Here is a 26,979-nt window from a genome sequence, read left to right as displayed (position 1 = left end):
ACACAGTGCAGCTGTGATCCTCAGTGAGGGGAGTACATGTGGTCAGCCATTGTCCCCACAGCACTCCACGTATAGTAACTCTGACACTGTGGCAGAGAGGGACCCAAGAGGGCAAGGCAGCCTTGCTGAGTAAGGAGATGTAGGTGGTATTGAAGGCAGCAGCCATGAACAGACGGCGTGAGACAAACACCCAGACAGACATTGCCATGTGCAAAAGGAGCCCCAGAAACATGCAGATGGCCCCGTGAACAGCCAGAGAAATGCCAGGCCCATGGCAGAGGGTGGATCTCCCTGTCCAAGGGAGAAAACCTCAGGGAAGGAACAAGTCCAAGAACCACGAGGAAAACAACACCTGGTAACACAGAGGTGAGAATTCCTGGAGGGGCTGAGACAATTCAGTGGGAAAAGAATGGACTTCAGCAAGGGGCTCAGGGACCACTGATGTCCACCTGTGAGGAATGAAGTTGGACCTCACACCATGTGCAAAAATATACTCAAAATGGATCAGACCTGAATGCAGGAGGCAAAACTACAAAACTCCTGAGTGACCTTGACTTACAATTACATACTGATGTAGAGCATGCAAAGAAAAAGAAACCAAAGGGAAAATAGGCAAACTGAACTTCATCAAAGTTTAAAAGTTTTGTTCATCAAAGGAATCTGTGAGGAAAATGAAAACAAGATAGAGAACGTGAAAGTATACTCGTGAATCGTGTTTGTAAGGGTTCGTGTCAATAATACTGAATGCTCTTATCACTCAGCAATAGAAAGAAAAGGCCCAATAAGAATGGGTGCTGGGTGAATAGACATTTCTCTAGACAAGGTATAAAAACGACCAATATACACACGTTAGAAATGCTCCAAACCATCAGTAATGAGGGACATGTGAATCCCAGCCACGTAAGATACTGGTTCACACCACTGGGCTGTTAAAATCAGAGTCTGATAACAACAAGGGCGGGCAGGGATGCAGGGGGGGTCACAGCTCTCGTGCACTGCCCACAGGAATGAGAAAGGGCGCAGCTGCTCAGCAGTGGAAGTTCAGCCGTTACCCACCGGTTAAACAAAGAGTCCCCATGAGACCCAGCAGCTCCTCCCCAGGAACATTCCCTAGACAAGTGGGAACACAGTGCACACAAACCCTGTGCGTGAGTGTTCACAGCAACGTCACAATACCCAAGAATAGAAGCAACCCAGATGTCCATCGGCGGACGAATGGGTCAACAAGGTGTATGTGTACTGTCCACAGAGTGCAGAATCATTCAGCCGCATGCGGCAGCAGGGGTACACCATGAAAATTATGCCTAGGGGAAGAAGCCAGGCACGAAAGGCCACACACTGTGCGGGTCCATTTATGTGCAGTGTCCAGAATGGGCAAGTCCATGGAGACCGAAGGCAGAATGGCCATAAGGACCTGGGGAGGAGGAGGAGGAGTGAGCTCTAACGGCCGTGAAGAACCCGTTACAGTGATGAAATGCCCTGGATTAGAGAATGGGGATGACTCTGAGGCCTGTGAGCTACTGAAAACCAGTGAATGATACAATTCCAGAGGGTGATGCAGTTTACGCCTCAGTGAAAAGCGTCCTACTCACTCCTTGAGCGACCGCCCCGGACCACACCGCGCGAAGACGACGCTCCTCACTTCCCATTGCTGATTCTGCTCGGGACCTGTTGCTCCCTGAGTTTTTCCTGTTCCTTTGCAGAAACCCTATTAGTTGTCAATTTCCCCCGTGCGGTAGGGTGCATAGTGGCCCCCAAACGAGTCCATGCCCTCATCTTCAGAACCTGTGCAAGCGTGACTCTATGGTAAAAGGAGCTTTGCAGACATGATTCAGTAAAGGATCCTGGGGTGAGAGTAGCCTGGATTATCTGGCTGGACCCAGAGACAGACAGATGGACAGACAACAGACAGACGGAGTTATATTAGGGCCAAAGGAGACAAGTTGCTGCACTGCAACCGAAGACAGAAGAGGAGTCACAGGACAAGGAATGTGGTGGCCCCTGACTCTGGGAAAGGCAGAAACCAGATCTCCTCTGGAGCCTTGGAAGAAACCACCCCGCTGAGCCGTGAGGCCTTGAAGCAGTGAAAAGAAAGACTGGGGTGTTGTGTGTGAGCCTGTGGCAGCAAGCGCTGGACTCGCAGAGTTCTGGGGGCTGGAGAGGGGAGGAGACGACTCTCACTTCCACCTGAGCTCGCATAACTGTCCCACTTCTGTGGGTCAGGCCTCCCTCCTGGTGACCCAGCGTTCACATGAGAGACCTGGAGAGTTTCATTCACCTCACCAAGCATTTCTGCAACCCACACTATTCCATTTGGGGTCTGATTTCCAGCCACTGCTGCCCTGTGGCGGTAACAGTCTCGTTATAGTAGAGACACCATTCTGTCTCTCTAGGTTTTCGACTTTTACTTGAGCTCCAAGCTTGACCCTTCCTTTCTGAAACCTCCAGTGCAGTCAGAAACAGGCACCCACCATCAGCCCCAGTGGTCCTCACTACCTTTATGGCCAGGTGTGGGTTGGTGTCCCAAAGCCCTGCTTCCCCTGGGGGCTTTGTCCCCATGAGCAGCCACAGTCAGCACTTGAAGTCACTGTGGTGTCACTTCATGTCCTGTGTCCCCACATCCCACTTTCCGTATAGAAGGTGCCCCACTGCCCCCTGCAAATACAAGCCAAGTCAGACGCACACAGACACTGGGAGAGCCAGTGGTCAGCCAGAGAGGGGGCAACTATTCCTGGGTGTCACTTACTGAGGGTAGAGGAAGACGAATAACTGAGTGAGGTGATGGGGAAAGCCGTGAGGAAATGCGCTCTGACTGAGGTGGGGGAGAAGCTCTTCCCACCATCTTCCTCCTGGGCACATAGGAGCCTTAGACAGCTTCCGCTTGCTGGACCCACAAAACCAGCAGCAAGAGGCACAGTGCAGTGGCCCGGGGACCCCAGTCCCCATCGGTGCTTGCCCGAGGACCTCATGCCACCAGAAGAATGTTCTGTTGGCTCTGGCCAGCTCCTGACCTCTCCTTCTTAGAGCATTGGCTAAAAGGGGCTCGCAACTGTGTAACTCATCTAACCCCAAAGTGTCTCTCTCACAGACCCAAAAGACGCTCCTTCACATGTGACCCTCAGGAAGGACAGGGCCACTGGCTAATCACATTCTCACTGACCACCCTCTGTCATTTTTCACTTAAGCCCCGCTCTCTCCTCCTCCCTCTGACAGGTAGGGACCACCACAAGGGGACAAAGGCAGTGAGCTCTGGGCTTACCCTGTTCCCTGCTAAAAGTAGCACGTGTTTCCTTCTGTCTCCTTCCTTGTGTGCTCAACAGTTCTGTCCTAAAATCAGGCCGCACAATCAAAACGTTTAGGCTAGGAGCCCCTAGTGACTACACCAAGATAAATTTGGGGGGTTTCAACTGGCCACACAAATGAAAAAGACAAGGGGAAATTGTTCTCAAAGAAAACCCTCACCCTGTGAGATGCCACAAGGGGAGGCACTTCCTCCAGGACCTGCAGTAAGTGCTCCACCAAGCCTGCTGCAGTGGCCAGAGCCCAGTCCTTTTGGGGCTCTCACCCCTGGAAGAGCAGGTACAGAAAGGAATCACAGTACACTGGTGAGCAACTTTCCCTGACTACTGTGAGCTGGAGGGCTGCTGTTCCTGGGAGGAGCAGAGGAGGAACTCAGGGGTGACAGAACACCTGCTGGCTCCCCTGTGTCCAGGGATGATTGTGATGAGGCACCTTCAGTGAGCACAGCCCAGCAAGGGCTCGGGACAAGGTGCTCAGAGGCCTTTATGGTGAGTGACTCCATATACACAATGGAAACCTGGAACAAGCTTACTCTCCTCGCTCCTGGTTATTACTGAACCTAACTGGGGCTAACAGGACGGTGATGGGAGATTCAGAAAAGACACAGGATAGACAGGCAGAAAGTTGGATCAGGTGTGCTGGGTGCTCAGGTGGACATGCACAACCCTCATTTTTTCTTTTCTCTATCTTTATTCTTTAAGGCCTTACACCTTTACAATTCTTTAAAACCTTTCTTCTAAAGTCTTTCCTTAAAACCTTGCTTTTAAAGTCTTCTTTTCTGTTCTTTAAAGTCTCTTTCCTTAGACTTGCTTTGTCCCATATTTTCTCTTAGCTTTTCTTTAGCATAATCTCTCTTAAAGTCTTTGCCATGACACTTACACTGTTCCATGTTCTCTGTAGCTTTTCTTTAGCTTAGCTTTTCTAAAGCCTGTGTATAAAGTTCTTGGTCCAGACTTTCTATCAACCCCTCTTTAGCAAGGGGTTGCCCTTTTGGCAAGTCCCTTTCAGCAATTATTTTCCCTTCAGCAATCTCCCTCCAGCACTTTCTCTTCCAAAGCCTCCCACATCAAAAAACCTCCCTTCATCTAAAAGCAAAAAAACCAAAACCAAAACCAAAACCCTTCCCCATCAAAAAGTCAAAAGCAAAAAACCTCACTTCCTCCTTCAGCAAATCTTTTATACCCAGTGGTAAACAAGGAGGTGGAGCAGCAGTTCTCCGGGAGGGGTGTGACATTGTCACAGGAGAAACCTGTGTCCCTGCTTCTCTGAATGTAAACAAGGTAGGAAAAGCAGCTGTTCTGCATTTTCCTCTTCTGTGGCTGGGGCTGTGCCAGTCTCAGCCTCCAGAAACATCTTAGGAAAATCATCTGAGCTGCATCTCGCCTTGCTGATGTCCAGTTCTCATAGGCTTCTCATAATCCACTCTCCACAGAAACCCTTCTAGACAGGACCAAGATCCCTACTCAGCAGAAAAAAGGGGTCCTTTGTGCAGAAATGTGGCTGGTTCCCACACTGGGCACAGGGACAAGGGCACCCAGAATGGGAGGTAGAGGAGAAAGATGGTGACGGTCAGGCAAATCTCAGAGTCAGCTGGAGCACCAGGGACCTGTCCCACCAACCCTCGTGCTTATGTTATCTTTCTCTTTGAGAGAGCCACAGTCCCAGACGGCTGAGTAACATGAGGGGTGAGGAGAACACCTCGTCCTCCCTGAAGTGGCAATCACAAGCCCGTGGCTCTTTGCCTGAAGACTGTCTCTGGGCGCAGGGGATGCTAGGACCACACAGAGGGTGATGGGATCACAGTAACGTCCCTGAGCGTGGTCTTCAGTCAGCTACAGGCAGAGTGGGGCAGAGGCATCAGAGTGTGCTCTGTGCAGGTCCCAGAAACCCTCCTCAGATACGCATTCTCTTCCTCTGTATAGTGCCTGCACATGCAGTCTACAAACTTGTCTTGTTGTGGGAAATTATGAGCTGAGATTCGAGTCTCTGAGGCAAATTAGCAGGAAGCAACATTTATTGTGCCAGCACAGACTCAGCAGACTCATGTCCAAAGGCTGAGCCCCAAGAGCAAAGGGCTCTTACATTATAGACCCTTGCAAGCAGGTTACAGAAGCAAAAAGCAAAACTCAACCCACATAGGGCTGCATGTGACTTCATTGGCTATTTCATTTCCCTAGTGTTTTGTGACCTTCATGATTCAATTCTTTTTTTTATTTTATTATTCATATGTGCCTACAAGGCTTGGGTCATTTCTCCCCCCTGCCCCCACCCCCTCCCTTACCACCCACTCCGTCCCCTCCCTCTCCCCCCCACCCCCTCAATACCCAGCAGAAACTATTTTGCCCTTATCTCTAATTTTGTTGAAGAGAGAGTATAAGCAATAATAGGAAGGAACAAGGGGTTTTGCTGGTTGAGATAAGGATAGCTATACAGGGAGTTGACTCACATTAATTTCCTGTGTGTGGGTGTTACCTTCTAGGTTAATTCTTTTTGATCTCACCTTTTCTCTAGTTCCTGGTCCCCTTTTCCTATTGGCCTCAGTTGCTTTTAAGGTATCTGCTTTAGTTTCTCTGCATTAAGGGCAACAAATGCTAGCTAATTTTTTAGGTGTCTTACCTATCCTCACCCCTCCCTTGTGTGCTCTCATTTTTATCATGTGATCAAAGTCCAATCCCCTTGTTGTGTTTGCCCTTGATCTAATGTCCACATATGAGGGAGAACATACAATTTTTGGTCTTTTGGGTCAGGCTAACCTCACTCAGAATGATGTTCTCCAATTCCATCCATTTACCAGCGAATGATAACATTTCATTCTTCTTCGTGGCTGCATAAAATTCCATTGTGTATAGATACCACATTTTCTTAATCCATTCATCAGTAGTGGGGCATCTTGGCTGTTTCCATAACTTGGCTATTGTGAATAGTGCCGCAATAAACATGGGTGTGCAGGTGCCTCTGGAGTCACCTGTGTCACATTCTTTTGGGTATATCCCCAAGAGTGGTATTGCTGGATCAAAAGGTAGATCAATGTCTACCTTTTTAAGTAGCCTCCAAATTTTTTTCCACAGTGGTTGTACTAGTCTACATTCCCACCAACAGTGTAAGAGGGTTCCTTTTTCCCCGCATCCTCGCCAACACCTGCTGTTGGTGGTGTTGCTGATGATGGCTATTCTAACAGGGGTGAGGTGGAATCTTAGTGTGGTTTTAATTTGCATTTCCTTTATTGCTAGAGATGGTGAGCATTTTTTCATGTGTTTTTTTGGCCATTTGAATTTCTTCTTTTGAGAAAGTTCTGTTTAGTTCACTTGGCCATTTCTTTATTGGTTCATTAATTTTGGGAGAATTTAGTTTTTTAAGTTCCCTATATATTCTGGTTATCAGTCCTTTGTCTGATGTGTAGCTGGCAAATATTTTCTCCCACTCTGTGGGTGTTCTCTTCAGTTTAGAGACCATTTCTTTTGATGAACAGAAGCTTTTTAGTTTTATGAGGTCCCATTTATCTATGCTGTCTCTTAGTTGCTGTGCTGCTGGGGTTTCGTTGAGAAAGTTCTTACCTATACCTACTAACTCCAGAGTAGTTCCTACTCTTTCCTGTACCAACTTTAGAGTTTGGGGTCTGATATTAAGATCCTTGATCCATTTTGAGTTAATCTTGGTATAGGGTGATATACATGGATCTAGTTTCAGTTTTGTGCAGACTGCTAACCAGTTTTCCCAGCAGTTTTTGTTGAAGAGGCTGCTTTTTCTCCATCGTATATTTTTAGCACCTTTGTCAAAGACAAGTTGGTTATAGTTGTGTGGCTTCATATCTGGGTCCTCTATTCTGTTCCACTGGTCTTCATGTCTGTTTTTGTGCCAGTACCATGCTGTTTTTATTGTTATTGTTTTGTAATATAGTTTGAAGTCAGGTATCGTGATACCTCCTGCATTGTTCTTTTGACTGAGTATTGCCTTGGCTATTCGTGGCCTCTTGTGTTTCCATATAAATTTAACAGTAGATTTTTCAATATCTCTTTAATGAATGTCATTGGAATTTTGATGGGAATTGCATTAAACATGTAGATTACTTTTGGGAGTATAAACATTTTTACTATGTTGATTCTACCAATCCATGAGCATGGGAGATCTCTCCACTTTCTATAGTCTTCCTCAATCTCTTTCTTCAGAAGTGTATAGTTTTCCTTGTAGAGGTCATTCACATCTTTTGTTAGGTTTACACCTAGGTATTTGATTTCTTTTGAGGCTATTGTAAATGGAATTGTTTTCATACATTCTTTTTCCATTTGCTCATTGTTAGTGTATAGAAATGCTAATGATTTTTCTATGTTGATTTTATGTCCTGCTACCTTGCTGTAGCTATTGATGGTGTCTAGGAGCTTCTGAGTAGAGTTTTTTGGGTCTTTAAGGTATAGGATCATGTTGTCTGCAAATAGGGCTATTTTGACAGTTTCTTTACCTATTTGTATTCCTTTTATTCCTTCTTCTTGCCTAATTGCTCTGGCTAGGAATTCCAGTACTATGTTGAATAGGAGTGGAGACAGTGGGCATCCTTGTCTGGTTCCTGATTTTAGAGGGAATGGTTTCAGTTTTTCTCCGTTAAGTATAATGCTGGCTGTAGGTTTGTCATATATAGCTTTTATAATGTTAGGTATTTTCCTTCCATTCCTAGTTTTCTTAGAGCTTTTATCATGAAATGATGTTGGATCCTATCAAAGGCTTTTTCTGCATCTATTGAGATGATCAAGTGGTTCTTGTCTTTGCTTCTGTTAATGTGGTTTATTACGTTTATTGATTTTCGTATGTTGAACCACCCCTGCATTCCTGGGATGAAGCTACTTGGTCGTGGTGAATAATCTTTTTGATGTGTTGTTGAATTCGGTTTGCCATTATTTTGTTGAGGATTTTTGCGTCAATGTTCATTAAGGAGATTGGCCTATAGTTCTCCTTTTTGGAGGTGTCTTTGCCTGGTTTTGGGATAAGTGTAATACTGGCTTCATAAAATGTGTTAGGCAGTTTTCCTTCCCTTTCTATTTTGTGAAACAGTTTAAGGAGGGTTGGTGTCAGTTCTTCTTTAAAGGTCTGATAGAATTCAGCAGAGAATCCATCAGGTCTTGGACTTTTCTTTTTGGGGAGACTCTTGATTGCTGCTTCAATTTCATTTTGTGTTATAGGTCTATTCAGGTGATTAATTTCCTCTTGGTTCAGTTTTGGATGATCATATGTATCTAGAAACCTGTCCATTTCTTTAAGATTTTCAAATTTATTTGAATATAGGTTCTCGAAGTAGTCTCTGATGATTTCCTGGACTTCCATGGTGTTTGTTGTTATCTCCCCTTTTTCATTCCTGATTCTACTAATTTGGGTTTTTTCTCTCCTCATTTTAGTCAGGTTTGCCAGGGGTCTATCGATCTCGTTTATTTTTTCAAAGAACCAACTTTTTGTTTCATTAATTCTTTGTATGGATTTTTGGTTTCTATTTTGTTGATTTCAGCTCTTATTTTTATTATTTCTCTCCTTCTATTTGTTTTGGGATTTGCTTGTTCTTGTTTTTCTAGGAGTTTGAGATGTATCATTAGGTCATTGATTTGGGATCTTTCAGTCTTTTTAATATATGCACTCATGGCTATAAACTTTCCTCTCAAGACTGCCTTAGCTGTGTCCCATAGGTTCCGGTAGGTTGTGTTTTCATTTTCATTGACTTCCAGGAACTTTTTAATTTCCTCTTTTATTTCATCGATGATCCATTCTTCATTAAGTAATGAGTTATTTATTTTCCAGCTGTTTGCATGTTTTTTGTCTTTACTTTTGTTGTTGAGTTCTAGTTTTACTGCATTGTGATCAGATAGTATGCACGGTATAATTTCTATTTTCTTATATTTGCTGAGGGTTTCTTTGTGCCCTAGGATATGATCTATTTTGGAGAAGGTTCCATGGGCTGCTGAGAAGAATGTATATTGTGTACAGGTTGGATGAAATGCTCTGTAGACATCAACTAGGTCCATTTGATCTATTGCATATTTTAGATCTTGGATTTCTTTATTGATTTTTTGTTTGGATGACCTATCTATTGATGATAATGGAGTGTTAAAGTCTTCCACAACCACTGTGTTGGAGTTAATATATGCTTTTAGGTCTTTCAGGGTATGTTTGATGAAATTGGGTGCGTTGACATTGGGTGCACATAGGTTGATAATTATTATTTCCTTTTGGTCTATTTCCCCTTTTATTAGTATGGAATGTCCTTCTTTATCTCGTTTGATCAATGTAGATTTGAAGTCTACTTTGTCAGAGATAAATATTGCTACTCCTACCTGTTTTTCAGGGGCCATTGGCTTGGTAAATCTTCTTCCAGCCTTTCATCCTAAGCCTATGCTTATTTCTGTCCATTAGATGGGTCTCCTGTAAGCAACAAATTGTTGGATCTTCCCTTTTAATCCATTTCATCAATTGGTGCCTTTTGATGGGGGAATTAAGTCCGTTAACATTAAGTGTTAGTACTGATAGGTGTGTGGTGATTCCTGTCATTTAGTTGTCCTAGTTGTTTGAAGGTTTGATTGTGTGTAGCTAAGTTGAGGTTACTCTCTACTGTCTTGCTTTTTCTTTTCCTGTGGTTTGGTGCTGCCTGTCTTTTCATGGTTAAGTTGGGTTTCACTTTCTGTGTGCAGAATCCCTTGCAGAATCTTTTGCAGTGGTGGCTTTGTGGTCACATATTGTTTTAGTTTCTGCTTATCATAGAAGACTTTTATTGCTCCATCTATTTTGAATGATAGTTTTGCTGGGTAGAGTATCCTGGGGTTGAAGTTATTTTCATTCAGTGCCCGGAAGATCTCACCCCAATCTCTTCCTGCTTTTAATGTTTCTGTTGAGAAGTCTGCTGTGTGCCCTTAATGCAGAGAAACTAAAGCAGATACCTTAAAAGCAACTGAGGCCAATAGGAAAAGGGGACCAGGAACTAGAGAAAAGGTGAGATCAAAAAGAATTAACCTAGAAGGTAACACACACGCACAGGAAATTAATGTGAGTCAATGCCCTGTATAGCTATCCTTATCTCATCCAGCAAAAACCCTTGTTCCTTCCTATTATTGCTTATACTCTCTCTACAACAAAATTAGAAATAAGGGCAAAATAGTTTCTGCTGGGTATTGAGGGGGTGGGGGGAGAGGGAGGGGGCGAAGTGGGTGGTAAGGGAGGGGTTGGGGGCAGGGGGAGAATGACCCAAGCCTTGTATGCACATATGAATAATAAAAAAAAAGAAGTTATTTCAAAAAAAAAAAAAGGCCTACACCTTAAAAAAAAAAAAGAAGTCTGCTGTGATTTTGATGGGTTTACCTTTGTGTGTTACTTGTTTTTTCTCTCTTACAGCCTTCAATATTCTTTCCCTAGTTTCTGAACTTGTTGTTTTAATGATGATATGTCGTGGGGTAGTTCTATTTTGATCTGGTCTGTTTGGTGTCCTGGAGGCCTCTTGCATCTGTATGGGAATATCTTTCTCTAGATTTGGGAAATTTTCTGTTATTATTTTGTTGAATATATTACACATTCCCTTCGCTTGCACCTCTTCTCATTCTTTGATGCCCATGATTCTCAAGTTTGGTCTTTTGATGGAGTTGGTGAGTTCTTGCATTTTCTTTTCACAGGTCTTGTGTTGTTTAATTAATAGTTCTTTGGTTTTTCCTTTAATTACCATTTCATCTTCAAGTTCTGAGATTCTGTCTTCTGTTTGTTCTATTCTGCTGGATTGGCCTTCCGTTTTGTTTTGCAGTTCTGTTTCGTTCTTTTTCCTGAGGTTTTTCATATCCTGGTGGTTTCCTCTTTAATGTTGTCTATTTTTGTCCTGAGTTCATTTATCTGTTTATTCATCGTGTTCTCTCTTTCACTTTGGTGTTTATACAGTGCTTCTATGGTTTCCTTTATTTCTTCTTTTGCTTTTTCAATTTCTCTATTTTTGTTGTCTTGGAATTTCTTGAGTGTCTCCTGTACATTTTGGTTGACCCTATCCAGTATCATCTCTATAAAATTCTCATTGAGTACCTGTAGTATGTCTTCTTTTAAATTATTCTTGTGGGCTTCATTGGGTCCTTTGGCACAGTTTTATCTTCATTTTATTGGAGACTGGATCTGGGTACCTGTTTTCTTCATTCCCCTCTGGTTCCTGTACTAATTTTTTGCTGTGAGGAAACTGGTTTCCCTGTTTTTTCTGTCTTCCCATCATTGTCTTTGGTGTTGTTACTGTCCCTGTACTGTGTGCAATTAAGTATTTTCTAGCTTGTAATAATAACAATGGTAATATTTAGAATGGAAGGGTGAGCTGAGATGGAAAGCAAGAAGTTAAAGAAATGGGAAAAACAAATACACAGACTGGAAGGAGAAAACAGAACAAGGTATTAGACAAGAAGGTTTCAAAGGTATAAACAGGGAGCTTTAGTGTACTAATTGACAGTAAGCTGAACAGACATTAGAGAGACAGAGAGAGGATTGAAAATCGAAAATAAAAAAAAAGATAAGAATAAAAATAAAAAATAAGTAAATGAAAGAAAAATCTACATATAAAAATGTATTAAAATAAAATGAAAAAATAGAAAATTTAAAAAAAAACAAAAAACAAAAAAACCAAAAAACCTCCAAGTTCAAATGCAATGAAGTTTCAGTGTCTGTCTCAGTCTCCAATCCTGGAGATGGTGCCTCAGATGTTGTTCTGTAGTTCTCATCAAAGGGGATGCATAAAGTAGAACAAAACTACACACACCCGCAAAAAAAAGAACCCCACCAAGTGTCCCAAGTTCAAATGCAATACAGTTTCAGTAAGTTTTTCCACATGCAGTGTAATTCGGTTGTTCTCTCATCAAGGGTAGGGAGAAAAAGAAAAAAAAGAGTCTGGAGACAGTTCTGAGAGTGGTATCTGCAGCTGTGGCTTGCCTGCCCGCTGCTGGCAGCCTGCTGTTGCTGGAGGCGTTATTTATGCAGATCTCTGGGGTGAGCTTAGCACTCACTCTGAGCACTCTTGTTTGCTCAGAGTTCTCCTGTGCAGGAGCCTCTGCTACAGGCTTTCCCCTTTCCAAGCACTGGGAAAGGTGACACTGCACCTGCATTCTCAGGCCTGTGTGTTTATTTACAGTTCTTGTGGGAGGTGGGTCTTCCCCCCTCTCCTCTGAAGTTTTCCTCCCACCGCCACTCTCACAAGCTTTCCTGCTCCTGATTACTGGGCGGTGCTGCTGCTCCTGCCGGCTGCCATGTTTGTTTACAGTTCACTGGGAAGTGGGTCTTCCCTCCTCTCCTGTGGAGTTTTCCTCCCTCCACCACTCTCACAAGCTTTCCCGCTCCTGGTTGCTGGGCACGCACCCGGCTCCCGCTGGAGCCTCTCTGGCCCACCCGGCTTGTTTATTTACAGTTTCGGGAAGGATTCCCTTCCCCCAATCTTCAGCGCTCAGGGCGCCCCACCCTCTTTCCCACTTGTCTTTATTGCTCTTATTGTTTATTACTCAGTTTCTCTTTTTTTCCCCGGGTGGAGGTCAGTCTGTCCAGGGGGTTATGCTGCTCTGGCCCAGGCTTGTCTGTGGGAGAACCGTGGTACCTTGAAGCTCACCTGATCTGTGTCTTCCCAAGGCGCCGGCGACTGGCAGCCTGGGGACCCTCCTGGTTTCTCCGTTTAACGTGAAGTGGAGATTCTTTGCGCCGGTTGGGGGATGGGCGCAGGGCGCCAGGTGCAGACTCGGAGCTGGGTGGTCTGGCAGCGTGGACTCCCCTCATCACTCAAGGGCTCTTGGGTGCCGGCAGAGCTTCACAACCCAACACAGCCCACACGGGTGGGAGAAGAAGAAGAAGCTGATTCAATCCTTTAAGTTTTATCTCTCTGCTTTGCCATCCCCTACCCCTGTCTTGTCAGAACACAGCCTGTCTATTTCTTTTCTTGCCCCCCCTTTCTTGCTACACTCTAGCCAAGACAAACTGGGTCAAAGACCCCTGTTCAGCAGCAACAGGTGGTCCCAAGTGCAGAATGGACGACTCTGGAGACCTGGACCATTTTGTAGTTCAACTGCACCTCTTCCACATTTGTAAAGTGCATCTATTTACTAAATGGTGCAAGTTCACCTTCCCATCATAGCCACATAGCTCCTTTCCAACAAGCCACCCTCGAGTAGCAATTGTTTTTGCTTTAGGTATTTTTCAGAATGGGTTTTGTTTTGGCTTGGGGCTGACCTCTGACTTTCCTATCTACCTAAGCCTCCTGCATAGCTGAGATAGCAAGCATGCACCAGCATGTCTGACTTGTTGGTTGAAATGGGGTCTCACTAACTTTTTGCCTGGATTGACTTTGAACTTTGATTCTCCCAATCTCTGCCTCCCAACTGGCTAGGACTACAGACATGAGCCAACAACACACCTGGCCCAAGTAGCAATTATTGACTCTGCATAAAATATAAACACAGCTACCCAAAGGTACAGAAGAGCAACCAAGGGCAAACAGATACTGCAGGTTACTGCACACTTGGAAGGAGGTGATAGCACAGATGGGTCCCCCATTCTCACTGCTTCTTTCTGGAAGACAGGCTCCATCTTCACCACAGGAAGCAGATTCAGCTTGGCTAGAAAGCCATCTTGTTGGCTTCAAAACAGAAGACAGAGGCCAGGGCAATTATAGCTGCTGAGATATGAAAAAAAGCCTGGGAAAGAAGAGAGCTCCAAAGGAAGAGCCCCATGTTCCACACAAACTGTCTAAAATATCAGGCTGACTCCTAAAACACAAATGCACAGAAGATGCCAAGCAGCTCCGCCAAGGCTGAACCGATGACTGAACTGTGACCCAAGAGCCACCCACCACTGGGGAAGCAGCACTTACAGTTAGGGTTCAGACAAATCAACTTCCTGCTTAAAAACCAATACTCTTCAGAGGACATAACAAAGCCCAGAGTTTACCCATCGTCCACAATGTTCAGGATATAATCAAAATAATCAACATATGAAGACACGGAAAACTCTGGCCCACTCTCAAGACACACAACTGACCGAGACACCGCAGATGCTGGAATTAGCTGACTGCGCCTCTAAAGAAATTGCTCTAGCATCATCTCAGGGGGTAGCAGAAATGTGCTCTTCATGAACGGAAAGATAAATCTCAGCAGAGAAATAGGAGCTGTAAGCAGCAACCAAATGAGAATTCCACAGTGGAAATCACAGCGTGGGGCTGAAAGAGTGGCTTGCCTAGCAAGCATGAGACCCTGAGTTCAAATCCCAGTTCTGGAAATCACAGCATGTGAAATTAAGAGACACTAGATAAGGCTAACAGGAAAATTGAAAAGATTCAGTGAACTTGAAGATAGTCTCATGAAAATAGTCCAATCCTATCATTGCGGGAATCTCAAGCTGAGATATGGGAAACTGAGGCAGTTTAGCAGGAAGCAATATTTATTGTGCCAGCACAGACTCAGCGGACTCATGTCCAAAGGCTGAGCCCCAAGAGCAAAGGGCTCTCACCTTATAGACCCTTGCAAGCAGGTTACAGAAGCAAAAAGCAAAGCTCAACCTACATATGGCTGCATGTGACTTCATTGGCTATTTCATTTCCCCAGTGTTTTGTGACCTTCATGATTCAATTCTTTAAGTTTTATCTCTCTGCTTTGCCATCCCTTCCCCCTGTCTCATCAGAACACAGCCTGTCTGTTTCTTTTCTGGACTTCTCCCTGCTACACTATGAATAAGAAGAAAAAAATTGAAAACAGAAGAAATTCAGAGGCCTCGCGTGTAAGTCAACATATCATGGATGTGATATGGAGTCCCAGAAGAAGTGACAACAGTCATGAGCTGAAGAAACAACTTACAAATTAAAGGGTGAAAATTTACCAAATTTCATGGAATCATAGATACAGAAAGCCTAGAAAATCCAATGCAGTTTAAACAGAAAGAAAATGATTCCTGATTGCTTTCATGGAGGTCAAAGTCCCAAACAACAAAGTTTTTTGTCTGGTTGCTTTCATTACACAGCAGGTCAGTGTGTACAGTGGTGGTCCAGCCACTCATGCTCCTTCCTAAGATCTTCCACATTGGCCACTTTGTGACTGCTCTTTCTTCACTCCCTGTCCTCCAACGGACACCTCTTCCAAAATGGCTCCTCACCACCAGACACTGGGCCTCCCCCTAAGATGGCTGCCTCTGGTCCAGCACCTTTCAAGTGCCTGCCTTAGCTTCAGTGCTCTGGTCCCCATGAGCGTCTCAGTATTTCCCCATAGAAGGGGAGCTCCCTTCTGAGGTAAGCCCAGTTGATGCTGCCTTCTTCCCCACTGACACCCCATTTTTCTGTCCTCTCTGTGCAGTCCCACACTGTTGCCCAGGCATGGGTTCTGGCATTGCCCTGCAGGGTGGCAGCCAGCTTCCCCTCCGAGGTCAAACAGGACTAGCAGCACCTTTGAGCCACAGCTGCCTCTCTGGACTCTCACCAGTGATCTTATAGTATCTGTGAGGGACGCAGACACTTGGGGACCTGAGAGGGATGTGTCAGCCTGCACAGTCACTGTGCAGTCCCTGCAGGTGGCCTCGGAGCCCAGCTGGTGGGATATGGCACTGGACATTGGTGTGATCTGCAAGGAGGAGCTTCAGAACCCTCATGAGAACCCAAACCTATTCTTGAGATATGGAAGGTGGAGCCCAAGTAGAATAACCTTCTTTGAAAACAGTGTGTTGACCCAGCTTCAAGGCCCTGGCTGGAGGCCAGTCAGTCCCTTTCCTAAGCAGCTCATTGGTCCAACCCCAACCACAGCCCTCACCTGTTCTCACACTCCGGGCCATATGCAAGAGCCCTAATGGTCCCAGGACCAGGTACCTGGCAATTAGAAATGGCCCCCGTGCCATGGAACCCCCAAATTATACATATCAGCCAACACATGGGGAACCCAAGAACTCAGTCAAATGCCCACCTTACATGCCGTCTGCCCATTCCACCAGCTCCAGCTCATTACCGCTGGGTGCATCCCACCCCATGTGGCCTTGCAAGGCTGCCTGCTATCTGCCTCAGACTGCTCGTGACAAGGACTTCGGTCTCCCATCTGTTAGGGTCACTGCATGGGGTTGTGCCATCAAAAGAACCTCTACCTTTTATAAGATTCCAGCACCCCAGAAAAGGTTCTGAACAAGCAGACTCTTGTGGGTGATCCAGCCACACTGGTGACTCCCTTTCCCAGATGTGCGCAGATACAGACCAGGCATTACAGGGGAACAGAGGCTGGAGTCTGCCTCCCTAGACACCTTGAACTCTGCCCCATGCTGCTGGGCCCTAGCCAACCCCTACACAAACCCACTAACACAAGATCAGTGCCAACAATCTGTCAACCTGTTCAGTCCCTCCTGGGACTAAAGTTCCACTCTGTTCCAGGCCACACAGGTCTGAGTTTTGTGGCACCCTGGTATAGATCCTGACCTACCACCAATCCACCCCATCCCCTAAACCAGGGCTTCATGGGTGGCACACCTGCAGAAAGCACTCAGTGCACACTCGACACAGCTGTGGGCTCCCAACCCTGAAGCTGGCCCTTGTGCCCTTTGGCCTATGTACCCATCACAGAACCAAGATAAGGCTGGGTCCTCCCATCCTTCTCGCTCCACCCCCACCCCACCAACTGTCAGCAAACTACCCAAGGGAGCCCATGGCAGCCTACCAAGGGACCCCACAGATAGACAGAGTCACCAGGGACTGCTGAAGCTCTTTACTGAGGAACCAGGGAAGTGAGTGGGGGCAGAGGGAAGCAGGTGGGTGGAGCCAGATGCAATCCATGTTCCACAGGACAAAGGGTCAGGGTGGTGCCCTGGGATAGCTTCAGAGACACAGGCTCCCTGACCTGGAAGGGAGAAGGTCCTGGAGGGGAGGGGCTGCAGTGGGGGGATTCTGGGCTCTTGGGGGCTCCACCCACCACACTGGGGCAGAGAGAGGAGGGTCCTTTCCCCAGGCTGCCTGCAAAGCTCCATGCCTATGTGTGAGGGGGAGGAGGACAGGTGACTTCAGGACAATGAACGACAAGGGAAGGACAGGGATGCTGTTTGGCGTCTGGCTCTGTCCACACCTGGGCAGGTGACATTGAACAAGTCTCTGAACCTCCAGCTTCCAAACATCACACAGCAATGAGGGCCCAGGAATTCTGAAGCCCACAGCGATGGCTGCCACGTTTCTTTAAAGCAGCTCATGGGGTAAACAGTCACCGTGACGACTGAGGGGTGTGGGAGGTGCTGGGGAGGATTTTCCCACCAGAGGAAAGCATACTGGAGGATACAGGGAGAGGGACATTGTGTCCTCCAGTTCTAACCTCAGGAGAGGACAGGACAGCAGGTTCCTCACTGCCCAGGAATGGCATCTGGGAAGGAAATCTGAGCTAACGCCCCTGGGCAGGGATGCCTGCAGAAGCAGGGATCACACCTACAGGACAGGTGGGGCTCTCCTGCCCAGGTAGGAGCAGGGATGGGGGATAGACCACAGGGCCTTTTGAAGTCCTATCAACACCAGCTCTGGGATGTTAAGTGTCCCCTGGAACTGATCCCTTACCCTAATCACTTCCTGGAGAGCAGGTTTCTGTCAAAGAAAGAAAAACATGATTCAGAAGACCACGGGAATTCAGTCAGACCCCAGGGCCCCTCCATCACCAGCCATCCCCCAGGACCCCAGAAGGGACAAAGCCAGGATGAGACGAGGGCTGTTCCTGTGGAATGACTTGGTGACTTTCCCTCTCTGGGGTCTGGGGGACTCAGCAGGCAGAAACTTCGAACCCCTTTGCTTGGGGATGAAGATGTTCTCAGAGTTGAGGCCTCTGGCTTCTGTAAACTTCTTGAAATTCTTCAGGACTTCCTGGCTGATTTCAGGGTCTCTGCCTGTACGTGAGGCCAGGGGAGACAGGAGTGTGGGAAACAGGCCGGGGAGCTGCTGGTTTATCCACCCCAGCCTGGAAGACCTGCTGAGGCAGGGAGGGGCTTGGAGGCCTGGGGCCAAGAGGAGAGCCTGGCTAGAAAAGGAGGACCCGGGGGGCCCAGGAGTGTCCCACCCGGTGCCCTTGGAAGCTGACTTGGGAGACATGGCGGGCACCCTCCCTTCAGCACACCTGTACCTCTCCCTGGGTAAGAAGGAGGTGGCAGGACCAACACCAGCCTGGAGGAACCACACGTTCCTGGGACTTAGGGTGCCATGTAGTCCCACTGCCCTGTGTGTGTGCCTGCCTGGCCCCGGAAACAGCTCAGGAGGCCCTGGGCTTTATCTTCAAGCAGGAAGGGCACTGACACCAATGTCTGCTCAGAGGTGGACTTTGCATGCTGGCTTCTGTTCCCATTCCTGTCCCACCTCCCTGCTGGGCACCCCGCAGGAATGGTGCTTGGGGATGTCACTTTAGGGTTTGCTCCCACTGAGTCCTTGGCTTATCACATAGCATTTGTGACATTGTCCCTGTGATGATAACAGTCACCCCTCCTGCCTTCCCACAGCAAAGCCCTAGACTGGGTGACCCCAGACCCTGAGCTCTGGGGTGAGTGTAGGGCTTCCTTCAGGAAAACCCTTCTAAGGACTCTACACATGGGTCCTTGGATCCTAGTGGCTTCTCCAAGGGGACAAAGCAGAAGAGGGAGAATGGGGTGGGGGAGGGGGGAGCAAAGGTCGGAGCCGCTGAACAAGTGACATGGCTCACCTACGAGGTTTGCCGTTTGGATCTGCTGTCCATGCAGCTGGCCTTCACAGAAGAAGATGCCCTCCACGCTTGACTTAATGATGTGTATCACACACTTGCCCTTTTCTGCAGAGGGACAGTGACAGAAGTTCTGAATAAGTCACCTGATCCTTCAGCAAGGATCCAAAATGGCCTGGCACCCAGCCCAGCGAACCCCTTGGCATCCAGGCTTCCCACCAGACCTGAACCTTAAGCGATGGGGTCCCCACTTCCCAGGCACCCAGCACCCCGAGAGATGGCCACAATCCCATGCCAGTGAGTCACAGGCAGGTTTGGGGCATTAGATAGAAAAAGGCTGCAGCTGGGGCAGCCTGGTCCCCAGCAGATACGCCCTGCTGTCAGCTGTACTGGACCCCCACCCCCACCTCTGCCCAGGGTCAGCCATAGCCAGCTGGAAAGCCTGGACAGTCCCCCTAGGGATAAATCCACCACACCTAGTGCTGTGTTTAATGTCAGGTGTTCGTGTCTTTAAGACAACTGATAGGTAGGAGGGGAGGATAGGCACATAATAGAGACAGAAAGGAAACAAATGTTCTCAGACCAAAAGATCACCCTGAAAGGACCCTGGCTGGCCCCCACTGTCCTGCAGGTGACAGCGTGCAGCCCTCACAGGCTCTGTGACTCACGGGATGTGTATTTGCCAAGCTCATTGGTTTTCTTTAGGACAGTGGTCATCTCCCTGCACTGACCTGTGATCCTGACAAAAGAAGCTCTATCAGCAATGCTGCCTGCCGTGGGCCTCCTGTGCTTGGGGCAGCCACAGTGCAGGCCCTACAGGTGGCCCAGAGGGGACGGGCCCAAGGAGGAATGGACTTCACCATATCTCTGGTCCAGGCAAGAGCCAGCCCTCCATGTCCCACAGCGGCCAGAGGTCTGTGCCACACCTACAGACAGCTGTACTCATTACCCCCCGCTGCTCCCTGCCAGAGGGATCTGGGATGCCTGGTCTTCAGACATCATTTTCCTGCCCCCTAACCCCTACCTGCTGGTTCTCTTCAGCTGGCCCACTAGGTCTGGAGACATTCTGGGACCAGCCCCACACCCACTGTCACCTGTCCCAGTGAGGAAAAGCTCCAGTTAGTAAATTGGAAGAGGCTGAGGGGGGGGCTGGGGGGACACAAACTCCAGTGTCCATGGCTCTCTAAGGATTGGATCCCAGGATGAGAGGACAGACTGCGTCATGCCACTCAAGTGGGAGCCACACCACAACCATGTAAGATGAGATGCAAGGGTGGAACCTGTACATGTATGAGTCACCTCATAGGTGTGAGCTGCACAGGTGGGAAGTCACACAGATGGGAGCCACACAGGGATTGCCCAACAAACCTCCCTGGTGTCTTTCACTTCCTGAGAGTCATTCTGCAAACTTTGTCTCTGTGGGTCTCCAAAGCAGAAATTTACTAGCATGACCATAAAATCCAGGGTCCATGAGCTCTGCCTGCCAGATCTTAATGGGTTCAGAGTGACACACCTGACCCAAAGGATCTTGGTGGCTGACAGATGTTCTCCCATCAAGGGAGAAAATGGGAAACACCCCTCCCAGCTCACAAGGTCCTCTCTAGTACCCCCCTCCAAGACCCCTCCAAACCAGATACCCTCAGTGCCTCTGAAGCTCTAGGTGCCAAGTGTCCCAGAGGCTGTGAAGGACGAGAAGCAGTCTGCCTGCCCACTCTCCTGAGGAGCGGGAACAGCAAACAGATCCCTGACCTGATGGCGGCAGACACTCACCGGATAGTGAACTTGATTTCCAGGCTTCCCTCCTCCAGGATCTTGACAGTCATGGGGGTCACAGACACAGACTCCAGCATCTTCCCAGGATTCCCCTTATCTGATGCCACGGCCTTCAAATACCATGTGCCTGAGACCTATAGAAGGCACCTGTCCATCAGGGTTCGGGCGACCTTCCAGGGATGCCCCCTTCCTAGTCTGTAGCCCCAAAGTGTACTTTGACCTTCAAGGTCTGTAGAAGTGGAACATTCCCTGTCTCATTCCCCCCACAAAGTCACCCACAGCTGTCACCAGGCTGACCTGAGTGCAGGCTCTGTGTCCCTGTGGGTCAGCCAGGACAACAGGCACCCTCACTCCCAGGGAAAAGTGAGGTGTGGTGGACCCCCACCACCTACCCCAGCCCCCTTGCACCCTAGCCCATCTGGTCCAGATACCCTGTAATCTGTCTGACATTGCCTCAGAGACTGTCCTAAAATAAGGGTCTCCTTGGAGAGAGAGGAGGAATGGGGTCTTCGACCAGCAGTCTCAGCCCCCCTCTGCCCTGCAGCCCTCCGGCCCATCTGATCCTCACATCCTGATCCTCCTTCACGGCTGGGAGAGTCTGCGCCTACAGGGCAGCAATGAGGCCCAGACCAAAACTCAGGAGCAGAGTCTTCATCTTGAGGTCTGCACGCATGACCACCCAACTCACTCGTGAGGCTGGGAGAGGCTGTGCTGGTTCCCCACACAGCTGCCATTTATGCTGTTTGTCCCTGCTTCCCTGGGGAACTGTCCCTTCCTGGCCATAAACTATGCCCTTAAACCATAGCCAGTTTCACAGTATAAAAGTCATCATCGTTGAAAGTTGCTGAATAACAGCGCCCATCCCCAGAGGATGCAGGACAGGGCAGCTGTCCAGAGCAGCAGGCCTGCAGACTGTGCCTGGCAGGGAAGTGAGTGTGAGTGGAGGTGTGCGACCTCCCGTGTGGGGAGCCGCCAGGGCGTGTGCAATGGCAGTGACCCCTCAGCCCACCCGCATTGTCACATGGTTGGCTGACATGCATGCTTCACAGAGGATGCTGGCAGGAGCTAGAGCACCCTGGGATCTGTGGCCATCTTGGTGACTGTCCTGTGTCCCTGGGAAGGACACATTTAACCTCAGATTCATCCTGAAGAAAGAGGGACCGTGCTGTGTGAACATGAGCACACGTGCACTTAAAGAGGATGAACACCCTCTCGAGCAGGGTGTGCACAAGGCCCCCTGCTGCATACTCAGAGCAGCAATGGATCAGACACAGAAAAACCAAGACAGATGCATGTGTTCACACATATGCACACACACACACACACACACACACACACGTGTACATAAAAATCAGCAGTGGGGAAGAAACACAGGCTGGTGAAGGGGCTAAGGCCACAGCCCACTGGCTGCTAGCCCTGGGGCCAGCAGAAGGCCAAGTGTCTGTCTCTCCAGGGTGAGGGGTGAGCTCCCTGACCCCAGAAAGGTGGCTGAGAAGCCCTTCCTGAAGCAGCCCAGGGGCCACAGCTTTTCATAACTCAATGGGGAGATGTGGTCCTAGGAAGGTGAGAGGACACAGATGAAACCTCTGGAGCAGGTGCTGGACCAAGTCGTCCTCTGATAGGGCTTCATCTGTGACACCCTCGGTGTCTGCAAAGCGTGTTGCAAATGTGCTGCCTCATGTCCATCTGCATTTGGCCATCTGACAGAGATGGTAAGCTCCCCTTTCCATTCCTCTGGCCGAGGCCAAAGAACTCTCTTCCCAAACCCATATGTCCGGTGTTGGGCCAGCAGAATTTCAAGGCAAATGCCCTCCTGGGAAGGGTTTTCATAAGGGTTTCAAATTTCACACTGTTTGTTCTAATCTTTCCAATCACTCCCTTCCCCTTGATTCTTATGTTTCAAACCCTGCACCTGAATAAAGGCAAGTGACCCAGGTCCATACTCTGTGACACCTGCTCCCTGACCTCTGTGTCTGTCTGTCTGTGTCTGACTCTGTGTGTGTGGCCTCTGACTCCCCAGGACCTGTAGATAGTAAAATCTTTATCTTGTGTCTCTCCTGATCATTGATCCTTATATCTTGACCTAAATTTGAAGTTTCACAGCAGAACAAAGGCCTGGCACTGGGGCTGGGGGAGAAATGGTTTAAAAAAAAAAAAACAACTGCTAGACAGAGTCAGTGTCCTCACCTTAAAATGAGCTAGCAAGGCAATGTCCCCAAATAGCAAAGAAATATCACATAAAGAAAGACAGAGCAAAATAAACTAGCTGATGTGGGAATTTACCCCAGATAATGAGAAGTCTTGTAAATGTAGAAACGGCAGTAGTGTGAGTATGTTAGAAATGGCCAGAACATCAAAAAAGCAAGCAGCTTCCTTCTCTTTCTCCTGCAAGTTTCACGATGCAGGGCAGAGCCTCCTTTCCACCAGTACCACATGAGAATCCCAGAAACCACCCCCGAGATGGAAGAGGACCAGGAGCTATAGAGAAAAATATCTGGATTGAAGACCTCAGTGGCTGAAGGGGGAGGAAGACAGACCTGGAAATGGTCCAAGCAGTTGGAACAGAAAGACACTGTGTGACACACGCACTGCACGAGGAAGGCCGTACCCCAAGAAATTCTCTGTGTCACAGGATCATGAAGAACCCAGAGGCGAAATTTTGCGACCCATCCTTCAGAGCAAAATTAATTCATGCATCAGAATCAAGGTGCTCTTCCATCCACTGAGTCATTTCAGGAAGGCAATGGGTGTCTATCAACATGTGCTTGGCAAGTCCGAAGCCAGAACAAAGAGTCCACATTCTACTTCCTCGTGCAGGATACAGGCGGACTCTCCTCACGATGGTGCAAAACCCAGAATTGAGTTTGTGATTATAGCATTCCCTGTCCTTCAGAAAAAGTGCTTCTAGCTGTTGACCCATTACAGTAGTAGGAATCCATGCAAGAACCAGTGTATTCACCTAATAAATTTATTCTTTTATTAAAAGAAATTAAAATCAAAATTATTCATGGTGCTGGGCGCCAGTGGCCCGTGCCTCTAATCCCAGCTACTCAGGAGGCAGAGATCAGAAGGATTGCAGTTCAAAACCAGCCTGGGCAAATAGTTCACAAGACCCAATCTCAAAAAAATCCATCACAGAAAAGGAGTTGGTGGAGTGGCTAAAGGTGTACGCCCTGACTTCAAACCCCCGTACCACAAAAAAAAAAAAAAAGGTCCAAAGAAGAGCATTAAAAATGGCAGAAAAGAAACCTGATAGTTCAGAATTCTCCAGAACTGAAGACATGAGATCCCAGATATAAAATACAAAGCAAGTAATGAGCAAAATGAGGAACCACACTCCTAGTCTAGTACAGTCAACACCCAGGATAGAGAAAGTTCTGTCAAAACTGCCAGAAAACAACAAAATATAACCTAATGAAATGAGAAGATAAATAAAATAAAGATGAATCCATGAACTAGAGAGTACAGTGAGATTAACTGAGCAAGCCAGGTGGGAGATGGGGCAAGATGGCCTATTAGACACTTCTAATGATTCCATCGAATGAAAAGAGTCAGTTAGCAAAGGAGAGACTGTACTCTGAAGAGAGGAGGAAGAGAGTCAGAAATCACAAAAGAGGTGCAGGACAGCTGACCATCATGGAGAAACAGAAAGGCAAGAGTGAAAAGCAAACAGGAGGGAGAGGGGAAGCTGAAGATACATCTGGTAAGCCAGACAGCCCTTGTGACAGATGGGCAATCCCAATGGCAGGATAAGCCTACTTATCCTACAAGCTTTAAACCCAGGGCAGGATGTGGTGAGATTGGCTGCTCTAGGGTAGAGGGATAACCTCAATGAAAAAAGACGTTGTGTCTCCCTGCTTATCTCAGACAGTTATAACAAGGCACCATCTGGAGAGGGGCTATTGAGACAGATACTTTGGGAGTTGAAAACAAGGAATAACCACTGCTCTGCCAGTGTCTGGCCAGGAAAACGGATGCAAGAGGTAGTTGTCTGGTAGTCGAGAGGTAGAGGGTCTCAAATGGACTCAGAGAAGTGTAAGCAACAGGAAGCTCCAGCAGCAAAGGATATTGTAGTCAGAGGCCCCCCTCCATGGCAAGGAGCCAGTCCCATTGCCTGAGGATCACAGAGGAAACAGCACAAGCCTGTGGCTGACATAGTACTTTTGGCTCTGGGTCTTGCCTCCTGGCTATATGTGTTGGCTGCCAGGTGGGTCTGAGAGCCCCAAGTCCAGACCCTCCAAATCACATGATTTCCACAGCCTTTCCCCCACCCCACCCAGGGAGGCAAACTGCTGGGCAAGGGCTGGTAGCATTGAGATCAACAGAAAGAGCACCTCAGTCGCTCAGTTCTCCCCAGCCACTGCAGAACTCAGGGCTCTGTTTGTCCCACTCTCAGAGGCACTTGGGGTCACCCCTAGACTTAGACACTTGCTGCCCCAGGGGACATGAACATGGGTCCTGTGGAATGAATGGGAAGCTGCCCAGCACACAGGCTGCAAAGTCCCCTATGGCCAGCAGTGGCTCAGAGTACACAAAGAAGAAAAGCATTCGTAGAGAAAGCCCAGAAGCAGAGAACCAACCCTTCTTCAAGACACTCCAGCTAGTTTCCCACAATTTCAGCAATGCTGGAGATCAAGCCCAGTGCCCAGAGCACTAGGACAAATGCATGGCTGCTGACCATACCTCCAGCCCAGTGGTGACAAGTAGCACCTCAACCCTGCCTGTACACTGTCGTGCCTGAACACTAAGAATATTTCAGCTGAAAGACTACAGGTGATTAAAACGTCTCAGCAACCCTGGCCTAGATGCACAAATCTCAATGTGGAACCACAAGAAATATGAAAAAGCAAGGCAACATGACTCCCCAAAAACTCAACAACTCCACAGTAACAAACACAATAGTGGAGTGAATGAAATTTTAGACAAAGAATTCAAGAAATGATTATAAGAACGGTAAATGAAATTAAAGAAAACTCAAATAAAGGCCAAGTGAAATAAAAGAGACAATACAGAATATGAAAGAAGAATTCAATAAGGGTACAGAAGTTGGGGTCAGAAGTGCTGCTCAAGCGGTAGAGCGCTCTGCCTAGTCTGCCTAGCAAGTTCAAGCCCCAGTACTGCTCCACCCCCACAAAGAAAGATATAGAAATTCTGACAAAAATTAAATCAAAATTCTGACAATGAAAACTTCAATTAGTCAAATAAAAAAATTCAGTGGAAAGCCTTTCCAGTGGACTGTATCAAATGGAAGACAGAATGTGTTAGATGTGATAGGTAAAGAAAGAAGGAGATACAAATGGAACCTCTGAGACACCACTAAAGGACCAAGCTTATGAATCATGAGAAAAGCACCCTCCCTCTCAGTCCCCTGAGGGACCATAGGCTACTGCAGTTCCAGGAAAGTCAGGGACACTGGGGCCCAGCTGACCAGGTTCCACAGTTCTGCTGGGATGAAGGCACACACAGGCCTTTGTCCACTCCTTGGCCACTCAGGAGACAAAGACAGACGTTTGTCTGTCTCACAGAGGCTGAATTGCCATGGCCTTGTCTCCAGGAGGCCAGGCTTTAAACAAGAAGTCTTAATGTTCTCAGGACAAGTCATGCATGGTCCTAAGGGAGACAGCCCTTTCTTCCTGCTATACACAGTGTCCTGCCCAGATGCTGCTTGACTTCACACTTAAATAATGCAAGAGTTATACGATTTTAGGCAGCTGGAGCAGGGAGCAGTAATCCCCAATCTCCCACACTCAGGAACCACTCTGAGTCCGGACAGTTTCCTTCCTCTCTTTCCAGCAGGGCCTTGCACAGGTACAGTGACATTACACACATTGTCTCCAGGTGGAACCAAGGGAGGCCCCAAGATGTCCATCCTGCCATTCTACAATTGATAAGTACCAAACGAAGGGCCCAGGTCAAGCTAGCTTGGGGTCTTGGTATCTGAGATCCACCGAGGCTCCAGATCTCATTCTTCCAGTCTGCACAGTTGTCCCCATTGAGGGCTATGTTTCCTGACTGTCCCCAGAGGACTTCAGGAGCTGAACTGTGATTCCCAACACCTGAGCATGGGTCCGTCAGGTCTGTGCAGCTCTGTGGGTCTCTCCACTATGTTCCTGAGGATGGCCTCTGCCATCCTCAAAGGCCAGTACAGTCGCTTCCCTGGGACAGAAAAGGCCTTGACTGCAGGCCTACAGGGGATCGTGGACCAGGGCCAGTCCCAACCACCCCATATCTCACTGTCCCAGGACCTGGTTCCTGTCCA

At 47.8% G+C, this 26,979-nt stretch overlaps 1 protein-coding gene across 1 annotated transcript; it reads right to left on the bottom strand.

Annotated features, from left to right (window-relative positions):
- Window positions 1–1,711: 1,711 nt before the first annotated feature.
- On the bottom strand, window positions 1,712–21,375 carry LOC109686611 (von Ebner gland protein 1). The gene is given in 5 exon segments (XM_074052658.1): window positions 1,712–1,785; window positions 18,951–19,055; window positions 19,616–19,686; window positions 20,718–20,854; window positions 21,289–21,375. Coding segments are annotated over 5 exon segments (474 nt in total).
- Between the last annotated feature and the right edge of the window lie 5,604 nt (window positions 21,376–26,979).

This window comes from Castor canadensis, chromosome 13, assembly GCF_047511655.1.
Source record: "Castor canadensis chromosome 13, mCasCan1.hap1v2, whole genome shotgun sequence".
Classification (NCBI taxonomy): domain Eukaryota; kingdom Metazoa; phylum Chordata; class Mammalia; order Rodentia; family Castoridae; genus Castor; species Castor canadensis.
Note: the sequence above shows the minus strand (reverse complement) of the source record. Positions and strands in the feature narration are given on the sequence as shown.